Source organism: Quercus robur, chromosome 3 (genome assembly GCF_932294415.1).
Source record: "Quercus robur chromosome 3, dhQueRobu3.1, whole genome shotgun sequence".
Classification (NCBI taxonomy): domain Eukaryota; kingdom Viridiplantae; phylum Streptophyta; class Magnoliopsida; order Fagales; family Fagaceae; genus Quercus; species Quercus robur.
The window spans coordinates 68,471,815-68,483,438 of NC_065536.1; the positions used below are offsets into that span (position 1 = coordinate 68,471,815).

Here is an 11,624-nt window from a genome sequence, read left to right on the forward strand (position 1 = left end):
AATGTGTTAAGAAGTCAATTTTGTAACAAAGAAGGAAAATGCTTCTAGCCAGCCGTGTCTTGTTGTAAGAGGGCAATTTTGTTCGAAGAAGAAAAATTCTTCACGCCTGCCGTGTCTCACTATTTCTCCCAATTATTCAATTTTTATATTAAGCGGGACCCACACTATTTGACCCACACCGTGATTGACATTTGCATAAATATCCACAAAGTTTCATTGAAAGGGGCAAAAAAAAAAATGGGTGCTATTGGAATCCTTGTAATCTGTGTTTCAAGCTCTGTGTGTCTATACTTTCTCTTAGCTCTCATCCGGGTCCTTCTCAAACTATGTTGGACTCCAATTCGCATGCAGTTTCTAATGGGTTCACAGGGAATCAAAGGTCCTTCCTACAGATCCTTCCATGGAAGCACCAAGGAAATTTTGAACATGAAAAAAGAAGCCATGAGCAGGCCTATGGATTTATCACATGACATAGTGTCCAAAGTTCAGCCTCATATTCACTCATGGGTCAACAAATATGGTAAAAACTAATTAGTAGTTTAATTTGGATTTTGTGTTGTTTTTCTTTCCCTGATCAAGTTGTTCTCCTGACTCAATTTTGAAGTATGGCTTTGTCAATTTTATCTTCTTCTTTTTTTCATTATGAGTATATGAAAATCTGTCCCTTTAAGTACATATTATGAGTAGTATGAGTTCATATTACTATTAGTATCAGAGGCACAATACACAGCATAAAGACTATATATTTTCAACTATGTTTTAGCTGAATTTTACTAAATTTGGTCATTTTTCATTTTCTTGCCTTTATTTTTTGGTTTGATCCAGGGAAGAATTTTCTTCAATGGAACGGTCCTGAAGCTCAAATGGTCCTAACAGAACCAGAGCTTATCAAAGAGGTACTGAATAATAGAGACAACGCGTTCCCGAAGCAAAAGACAACTAATGGTTTTGTAGAGAAGCTCTTAGGAGATGGGCTTGTGAGATCTGAAGGTGAAAAATGGGCAAAGATGCGAAAACTGGCCAATTCTGCCTTCCATGCAGAGAGCCTGAAAGTAAGCTCTTAGGTTACATTTGGGATTTGAGTTTGAAATCAGCTTATTTTATTATTTTGCTTATTTTTTATTACTATTTATGAATTTTATTGTAATTTTTAGTACTATTTATGAGTCTACTATTTCAGTTAGTTTTTATTTTTATCTATAGTAGTTTTAATAAAAAGTTTTCAATTTCAACTATAAAAACGAATCCCAAACACACCCTAAGCAGTACTAGTTATTATTGGCATTGAAAAACTTGTTCAATCGATAATCTTAAGAGGAACTAAACACAATGTTAAGATATGTTTCACATTTTGCACATGTTTAAGAACCACTTAGTGGCTTGAATCAAGGCATATCAATTATCATTGATTCAGGCCTAATCAAGAACCTTTCTTGTTCTTTCTCTGTTTGGTCCACTTTAATACTCAATGAAAAATAAGTTTATTAATAAATTATATACAAAAAAACATGGATATAAAATCCTAGAAATTAGTCCGAATTGTTACAAGGGGTTCACTTTTGTATATAGAATATGATTCCAGCAATGATCACTAGTGTGGAGGTGATGCTAGAAAGGTGGAAGCATCATGAAGGCAAAGAGATTGAGGTATTTGAAGAATTTAGGCTATTGACATCAGAACTGATTTCTAGAACAGCTTTTGGGAGCAGTTACTTGGAAGGGGAGAACATTTTTCAGATGATGATGAAATTGACTTTGTTAACGTCCAGAAATATTTATAAACTCAAGTTTCCTGGCATCAGGTAAAGCCCTTTTATGTTAAACCAACAATTGAGAAACAAAGAACTACTCCCCACTTTATATTCTTCGTGAATTGATTTCTTGTCTATTTTTACAGTAAATTTTTTAAAACCAGCGATGAAATTGAATCAGAGCAGCTTGAAAAAGAAATATTCAACTTGATATTAGAGATAATTAAGGAAAAAGAAGAGAAGGTAATGACTGAAGAGGTAGGCAGCTTTGGGAATGATTTTCTTCAATTACTTGTAATGGCTTATCATGATGCCAATTCTAGCCCAAAGATTTCAATACAAGATCTAGTGGATGAGTGCAAGACATTTTACTTTGCTGGACAAGAAACCACTAATTCTTTGCTAGCGTGGACTGTATTGCTTCTAGCGATCCACACTGATTGGCAAGAGGAAGCAAGAAAGGAGGTTCTCAATTTATTTGGCCACCAAAATCCAAATCCAGATGGTATCACAAAGCTCAAGACTGTAAGAACATCTCAAACTCAAATTAATTACTTATGTAAATAACATACCACATATCCAGCTCAATTGCAAATTCTAAAGTTTTGACATTTTTTCCCATGCAGATGGGCATGATCATCAATGAGTCTTTAAGGTTATATCCACCTATACTTTTAATAGCAAGAAAAGTTGAAAGGAAAACTAGACTTGGGAAGCTCACTCTTCCAGCTGAACTGGTGTTGCTCATCTCAAATATTGCGGTTCACCATGACCCTCAAGTATGGGGAGAGGATGTGCATCTTTTCAAACCAGAGAGATTCTCAGAAGGTGTGTCCAAAGCTACTAACAACAACATAGCTGCTTTTTTGCCATTTGGAATGGGACCCCGAAACTGTGTGGGCTTTAACTTTGCTACCACTGAAACAAAGATTGCTCTTTCTATGATTCTACAACGCTATGCCTTCACCCTATCCCCAGCCTATGTCCACTCACCATTTCAGCTTCTTACCCATCGCCCACAACATGGAGTTCAAGTGCTGCTACACTCACTGTGAAAAATAGAACTGGCAATAATATGTGCACTTGTACACACAACATCCATACATCAATGCATTCATGTGTGTACCTTTTTTTTATTCTAGCTGTTGCTGAGCTTTCAATTTGGTTGCTTGGAAGAGTAAGTGAAAACTGATGAGTCACACAAAAAGTGAATGAACATTGAACTACTAAAATTAATAAAAACATCGGAGTCCAGGGTGACCAATTTCAATTTGAGGATTCACGTGTTAATCATTAGTTGGTGAAACTTAAATGCATATGGAGGGTCATAACTGTTGTCTTATGTGTGCTTAATTCTAATTAAATTTGATCCTTTCTTGATCTTGATTAGATGTTCAGAGTAAGTAAGCCAACGCATACGGAAGTTTGCATTAATTAAGATCATGACATACCAAAACGTAATATATAACATAAGAAGAATAAGCACAATGAACACATCTGCGGCACTGAGTAGTTTATTTTCCTACCGAGTACTGCCCCACAGCTAATGTTGCAAATATGGAGTGAATTGTTATTGGGAGTAGGGAAGAAGATGTGGTACCAGGTCCTGGGTGTGGAAAGGTATTCTTAGTGTCTTGCATCTGTCGAGAGAAGGAACTTGTTTCTGTGTAGTATATGGATGCGAAAATGATGTCTGGTTAGAAGTCTTCAAACCTGTTGTGAAATAATCTGTTTACACAAAGATTAAAGCAGAGAGAAGATATTAATAAATGCAGAGAATTTATGTGGCTCGGTAGTGTGCCTATGCAGGCTATGTTCACTGAAGCGCGTGACTAATAATCCATTATATGAGAAAATAAGGTTACAACAGTGGTAAGCACCTTTGCTCCATTCCCACTCCACTCCGTTCTGCCCATAAGGCCATGCCTGACAGTTCTAATCTGGTTAGTCCTAACAATGTATGAGGAAATCAAAGAGCTATAAAGTGTGTTTGATTTTATTTGGAAATTGAGGAATACTTACTACGGGGCAAGGGGCGGATCAAATTTCAAGAATTCCCCACTCAATGTTTCAAAAGCCTTTGAGATGAATTTCATAGCTCTTTCAAATATAGGTGGAGGGAAAAAAAAAAAAAAAAAAAGCTTTGGGTGAAACTTGGCAATATAAATTTAGTGATGATGCCACTATGGGGTAAAAAAATACGGCTATTTTGGCTCTATTAATTTGAAATGAAAGAGGAGAAATAGTTGCAGCAATGCCTAATTAATCCACACAGCAGGCCTAGAAGTAAATCGTTTGTCTGGTGGATGCCTTGGGAAAAGATTGTGTTCCTTTGTCTCTTTTGTACATTTCTTTCATTGCTTCAAAAAGTGTACAACATTAGTGGTGGTAGAGGTAAAAGTGAAAAAGTAAAATAGATAAAATAGTTTTTTATGGTGTCAAATAGTTAAAATTATAGCTCAACCAACGTGAATGCTCTTATAAAACTTTTCCATTTATATAAGAAATATAAACATTATGTTATTATAATTTAAACATGATGTTTTTTTCTTTTAGTATAAAGAAAAATGTTAAAATCGATATCAATTTTACTACAAAATATTTAGAGACTGTCATGACAACAGTTGTTATTAGTACCACTTCAATAGTATATAACAAAGTTTCTTAGCTACTTTTCTTGTCTTGTGTTTAAAATTTTACGCATCAATGTGTTGATTTATCAAACTTCACCCATTTCTTGAACTTGTTACTTGTTAGTGGTGTATAAGATTTAACCCATTATGAATGAGTTAATGGATTTTGGAATTTTCTTATCATTTAACTAGAGAAAAAAACAGATAATACACCTCAATGACCTATGGTTAGAGTCAACAGACCATTCCAAAAAATTAGTAAATTAAAATCCATCCCTCCCTCCTAGAAATTCAAACGAATAAGAGTGAAATCAATTCAAAGGAAAATGCTAAACCTACCACCAATTTTAACTCAAAAAGCTTATAAACTAATGTCAAAATGAATATAATTAATGCTATTTTAAAACCATAATAAACAAATATTTGGATTACCTTTTTGTGATGAAAAACTCATTAGTTTGTAAGACCAAGTCAAGAGCCATACAGCTCAGCAACATTAACTGCTCTCCTTTACAAGAAGAACCAAAGTTCAAATCCCCACCCCCTCCACCCTCCCCCCTCCCCAATTTGTTATAACAAAATTATCTAAAAAAAATAAATTTTGCAAAGTTTATATGGTAATGTTGGTTATATCCCTAACAAAACTCTAATCCAAAGAATGAAAATAAATCAAAGTAAAACCAACTCCATTACTTCCAAACCACAATTAAGGTTAGTAGTTCCAGAAAACAGTTCACACCCACCCGATTTCTCTATTCCACTTGCAAGATACAAGATGAGACAAAGTGGGATCATGAATACCTCGTTTCCTTTTTGGGGTGAGAAATACTCGTGAGACAGAAATGTCACCATCCCTGCACAATGTCACAGTTCACAAATATGCCAAAAATACCAATTTTCACTTCCAACCTCGAGGAGAAACAAACAATTTTTCTTTTAATAATTTAAAAGGGAGATTTGAATCTTAGACATTTCCGTTATATACACCAAGAGGTGTCAATTGACCAACAACGTTCTTAGCTAGACAACCCTCAAACAATAATTTCCTTGACCAAGAAGAGAGAATGTGAACTGCTTTACAAATATAACCCGGTAAGAGCTGGCTCAGGGAAAAAATGCCATCAGATACAATATAAATGAAATCAGAAACTATGAGACACAAGCACCACAAACTATGAAATCACTACCATTGATAAATTTCTAAAAAAGAATTTAAAACCCTTCCGTTAGCATTCAGAAACATGAAGTCACAAAAATTTTTCCTTCATGCGAGAAATAAGCTTAAATTTTTCTTCAGCTTCAACCTGCTGGCGAATGTCAGTTTTTGATGCCCGGTCTGGGTGAAATCTTAACAAAGCTCGTTTATAAGCTGTGTGCACCTGAAATGACCATTACCCTTCATCAGAAAATGATTAAAAAAACTGGACAGGAAAAGGTTATAGATAAGAGGTGTGTCAATAGCCAATTTCCCTGTGGGTTTGTACCATGAGAATTTAACCAAACCAACATAATTCTGATGCAAAGAACTCTATTTGGAGAAATGTAGTGGGTTTAGCCTCTGATGGTTAAAAGAACAGAAAACAGAAACAAATCACACAACTCCTATAGTACTAAAAGAGGATCAATCTAGCCCACACTCCAATTACCTTTTGCAACATACAATATATGGTCATAATTTACCAACAATTCATCTCCATCTACACCTAGAAGCAACATATTGCACTTCTAATACCTACCCACCCCCCACACACAAAAAAAGACTCCATAAAATGTGTAAATCCATTAAATTATATGAAAGACTTCACTTGCACCATGCTAATAAGAATTGAAAACTAAGGCAAATTTATGTATGTTCATATGTGTGTTTGTTGAGGATTCCTATACAACCCCTAAAAAAATTGGGACTAAGGCTTGATTGTTGTTGTATGTATTTTCATATGTATAAATGTCTTGATGTATCTATTTATGCATATGTCATTATGTATATGTAGGCAACTAACCTCTGGTAACATGGGATACGAACCACCTCCAACTTGTATTCCCAAGCCACGAAGCAATGAGGCCATATCAATACAAGTCATTTCCAATTTATTGAGTTCCTTCCTTATTTCAACTCGAAGTTGCTCTTTAAGGTTCATATTTTCTTCATCCTGGATTTGACATCATTTAACAAATGGGGGAAAAACATAATTAGTTAAGAGTAATCTTGGAAACTGTAAGTCATGTCTTGCTAAAGTTGAGAACTATTTAAAACAGAAAATATAGCCAAAAAAAAAAAAGCAAAAAAAATGCAAAAGTGGAGACAGAGCTTAACCGAAGATGACTAAGGAAAAGTAGCAATGCAAAATGAAGATATAACAAATCTTAATTTAGAATTCAAACCTTCTTTTGAGTCTCTCTCACTTCTTCCACCCGTTGCTTTTGCCTCCTCTGCATGTCCAATAAACGCCTTTCAGCTTTTCTTCTTTTACGCAACCTCTGTGCCTCTTCTGCCTGTAAAAGACCAAACATATAATAAAATTGTTTATTAAGAACATCTAACAACATCCGTTCTTGTCAACATTCAGCATATTATATCTTTGCTACACAATTAATACAACATAAGCAACAAATTTTCTGCACAAAATATGGGGAAAAATAGCAATAGGCTATGAAGCATAGAGGACATAAACATGGATATGATGCAACAAGGACATACTGACACAACAAATTTGAAAGGAGAGGATAATAATTAAAAAAATTGACATTTTTTGAATATTTTTGTTTCTACTTTTATTAAGCTTACATTCCATGTTTGTTTAACAAACATTTGTTTCTACTTTTATTAAACTGACATTCCATGTAGCCTGTTTTAATCCTACTTAACCAAAAGCCTATAGATTCTAAAGTGTGTAGCCAAATTTCTAACTTGACATTAACTACATGTCTAGTTTCATACGCTAAAACTATGTCACCTCCAAAAAGCATACACCATGTGACTTCCTCTTGAATCGATTTAACGAGCTCATCCATCACTACTACAAAGATATACACACTTAAGGTTGATCCTTGATGCAAACCTATAGTATTAAGCAACTCATCAAAGATGCCTCCACTTGTTCTCACACTAGTTACAGCTCCATTATACATATTCTTAATCAACTTAATATACTTACATAATCGAATCTTATAAAATCATTAAATGTTATCATCAATCATACACTTGACATTGCCACATGTTAGTGAGATGGTTGAGAATAATGTGAAGGCAGATAAAGTGTGCAAATTAATATATTTGACCTGTGTATGAAATGTATTATAAGGGGAAAAAAATAAGGTAGCTGCCAATGTGCTTCTACTAAGCATGTGCTTTTTGTATAGAATTCCTGGAATTAATCATATATTCATACACATTAGAGCATGCTCAGTTGACAGAATAAGAAAATGTGAGTCTGACTTGGGAAAACAAGAATTTTTCAGTCAAACAAATACATAGGATAATACGATTGCAAGAGGTAAATATGGAAAGGGAGAGAATAGAACACCGCTGAAAATCAACTACCCCAGCTATTAATGTACATGCCAAACCTGAATTTGTAGCTGTCGCTGCCTGGATGCCCATTCTTCTTCTATTGCTCGCTTGTATTCATCAGTCGCCTTCATCTTTTCTCGTTCATTAATTATATTTTTTTCAACCACAGGAGTAACATCTCCATCTTGAGAAACTATTGGATTTCTTAAATCATATGTCTCATTTGCTTCCACTACTTGTGTTTCATCACAACGAGTGTTCCACAATAATGTTTGCTCAGAATCTGCCTTTTCCCTTTCTTCAGAAAATGCTTTTTTGTTAATGACCTCTGACTTGCCTTCCGAAGGGATACTGCAAAAGAAAGATTCTTCAAGGGTGTTGCAAAGACCATTGCGAGCACCATTAACCTGTTCTTCATTGCAACCAGCTTGGTTTGAGACAGTTCTGTCAAGATTAACGTGAGTTTCAACAGAAGTGTTGCAACTAGAAGGTGCCTGAGGAGACTCATCAACTTTGCTCCTTGGTACAACTCTGTCAAGATCAGCACGCGTTTCACCTTTTTGATTGGGCCTAGCATATTTAGATTGTGAATCGACCTGTTCTTGAGCAGTTGATGATGGAGGTGTTTGCTGGCTTTGTTCTCCATTGCAAAAACCACTGCCACCACCATTAACATGATAGGGCCTCTGCCACTTATAGCTAAAAGGAGGATCTTCTGCAAATGTCTGGTGAACTCTCGGATCAGATTTCATACAAGGGCTTTCCATCCCAGGATCGAAAGAAGTACCCCCCACATATCCATCACCACTTGCAAAGAAAGCAGATAAAAATTCTTTTTCATGATCTTGGCTGCTCGAACTTGAACAAACAGGGACCGCTGGTTTCTTTTCTGTCTTATTTTCTTCTTCAAAATCTGTATGGATATCAGCATGGGAACCAGAAAAACTAGTCTGATCATCTAAACCAGATTGACCGTTGCGATCATGTTTTTTCTTCAAGGAAGCTTTTTTCCACTGTTCATGAAGCTTTCCGAAAGAACCTTCCATAAGCTCACACTCAGAACAATCACTATCAGATGAAGCACTCTCAGACTCAGATCCTAAGCCATAACAATTTCTACTGGGAGCTTTCCCTGAGTACATTTGGTTGCACTTTGACAACTTGAATGAAGATCTGTTTTCATGGACAAAGCAACATTCATCACCATCTACATCTACAGAGTTCTGCATACGACTAGAAGAAGGAAAAGATCTCTTGCTTGAGGTGGCATCACTATCCAACTCCCCACAACCTTTTTCACCAATCCCAGGACGGTCCATAACATCACTTTCATCATCATCAATGCTGATAACACCCTGATGTGGAAATTTTTTACCTTTTCTATTTGCACTGGAACATTTTAAATTTTGCCGTACATGCTTGGGATCATCAATGATAATAACATTACTAGATAAGTCACTGTCAACATCAATGAAAACAACGTCGTCGTCATCATCAAGGTTTCCTTTAGTCTCGCCACTTTTAGATCTTTTCTTCCCATAAGAAGTTTCGGCTTGAGAATGACCTCTTAATACTCCTTTTCCACTCATTTATTTTTGTCTGGAAAAAATATATGCAGGGTATGAGTATTAAAGATATCATTACTCCACAACCAACAAACATCATGCCCATAATCTATACATATATAGGTTTAGGTTTGCACCTGATATCTATTTGTCAATGTTAAAAATTTTCATTGATGATCACTTTCACAAAACCACCATTGGATTATGTTGTCTACCCATACCATTTATGCTTACAAAATATCAAGTGAGAGATTAAGAAATATCTCATCTATAACATATTCACATAACATTTATAAAAAAAAATAAGCGTATGGATTGGATAGTAAATGACATTCAACTAATATGAAATGTTGTGCATCATAAATCCAAAGAGAATGCACAATCCAACTGTGGGATTACCTAAATACTACTCCAATCTATAGTTATTGATGTGACGTAACATTAACAAAGAGTTACTGATTCAGGGAAATATGACGGGCTGTGATATGATTTAGAACTAAACGGGATGTTAGTTGCTTGGAACAAATTGATAGGTGGTTAGACACCTCTGCAAAGAACACAAAGCTCTTAAAGAAAGCTCTCAAGGCTTATTTTCAGTCATATATCAATACTGATTACAAAGTAACTACAATGTGGTACTTATATTAATTGTTTGGCATTGGCAGCCTTCTAGATGATTGACAAGTGTCTAAATCTTATTGGCCAATGCATAAACAATCATCTAACTAACTAACTAATTAGTTACAAGAGGACTAGGGTTGCTGGCTTAGCTACTGTTGCTAGCTAAGGTTTTGTGTCAAGGCTACAAATGTAAAAACCAAAAAAGCCTCTTGAAATGTCTTGCATCAATTACACCACGCATAATTTAAACCTAGTCTAAGTGCACGAGTGCACGCGCGTGCATAAGGCCCAACAAATCTGGATGTGAAAATAGACGCACAATATTCATCTACGACTCGTGTGGACTACTCATTTCCTAAACCCTAGTGGATTTCCACAATATCAGGTGAAAAAGCAAGTAGAACAATACAAAGACTCAACAATAAATGCCATAATCAAAGAAAAACTTGACTAAGAACAAAGAACAGCATTACAACTAAGACCCACATGAATATTCTTACCAATTTCCACGAAATATATTTTTTCCCCAAAAAAGAAAAAGGAATGGACACCTTAACTCTGATATTAAATCGCAAAAAAAAAAAAAAAAAAAAAAAAGCACCTCTATGTCCATAATTGAATTCTAAGAAAAAACTGCAAAAGCTATTGATTTTAGCTTCAAAGCTTGGTACATACCTTAATCTAAAACCCTAAAAATGACATTCCAATTGAAACAAATAACCGCCATCTACAATCAAAATACGACGGAGAAAAAAATGAAAGCTTTGCGAATTTTTCAGAGACAATCGAAACCCTAATTTTTTACAGCAATTCCGAATAAAGCACAAAAATTGAATACAAAAGCAGTAAGCAAGTAACCAAAAAAAAAAAAAATCCCAAAATTGTAAGAAGTGAATTGAAAATGGAAAATAGGATGAATTGAAGAGTAAAGAAGCAAAAAATGAAGCTTACCTCTTGAAGATAATTTTGATTATGAGAAAGAAAACAAAAACAACCAACCCTCGCTCTTCGAATTTGGTTATACAAAGAAAGAGAGAGAGAGAAAGTTAGTCTTTTTAGAGAGAGAAAGAGACAGAGAGAGGAGATAACGAGGTAAGTGGCGTGTGTATGTGTTTGTGAGTGTGAGATGAGAATGGGAATGGGAGGGCTTTGAAAATTGAAAAAATATATTTGCTAGTTTTTCAGTTTGGTGCCAAAAACCAAAAGGGAAACCTAGACAGAGAAAGAGAAAGAGTATCTATTTTCTCACCCCCAATTTTGTTTTTTTACTACTAAATTTTTTTTTTTTTTTTTGACTGAACTAAATGTTAAATAATAATAAAGGTATAATATTTTAATAAACACCAAAAAAATTTCATAATTTTTTTTTTCAAAAAATAGATTCACTTTATAATAAATATTTCTCTCATTTTATATATATTTGGTGCAATTTAAAATTTTGGTTAGTTAACAACATTTTCCATCATTAATGAAAAATTATACCAAAATGGTGGAAAATTGTAATGTGATTCATGAAAAACCCTTGGTTTTATCACCCCTTCTC

The 11,624-nt window shown here is 34.8% G+C and overlaps 2 protein-coding genes across 2 annotated transcripts; one reads left to right on the forward strand and one right to left on the reverse strand.

Annotated features, from left to right (window-relative positions):
- Positions 1-213: 213 nt before the first annotated feature.
- LOC126719069 (cytochrome P450 CYP749A22-like) lies at positions 214-3,026 on the forward strand. The gene is made up of 5 exons (XM_050421624.1): positions 214-520; positions 826-1,052; positions 1,570-1,802; positions 1,898-2,276; positions 2,378-3,026. Exons 1-5 carry the CDS (start codon positions 238-240, stop codon positions 2,804-2,806), a joined length of 1,551 nt encoding a protein of 516 aa, XP_050277581.1. The 5' UTR covers positions 214-237; the 3' UTR covers positions 2,807-3,026.
- Positions 3,027-5,299: 2,273 nt separating this feature from the next.
- LOC126719075 (uncharacterized) lies at positions 5,300-11,266 on the reverse strand. The gene is made up of 5 exons (XM_050421633.1): positions 11,033-11,266; positions 7,952-9,494; positions 6,767-6,877; positions 6,385-6,534; positions 5,300-5,763 (listed from the first exon to the last, which is right to left on the reverse strand). The coding sequence occupies exons 2-5, from the start codon at positions 9,482-9,484 to the stop codon at positions 5,632-5,634; spliced, it is 1,926 nt and encodes a 641-aa protein (XP_050277590.1). The 5' UTR covers positions 9,485-9,494; positions 11,033-11,266; the 3' UTR covers positions 5,300-5,631.
- Positions 11,267-11,624: the final 358 nt, after the last annotated feature.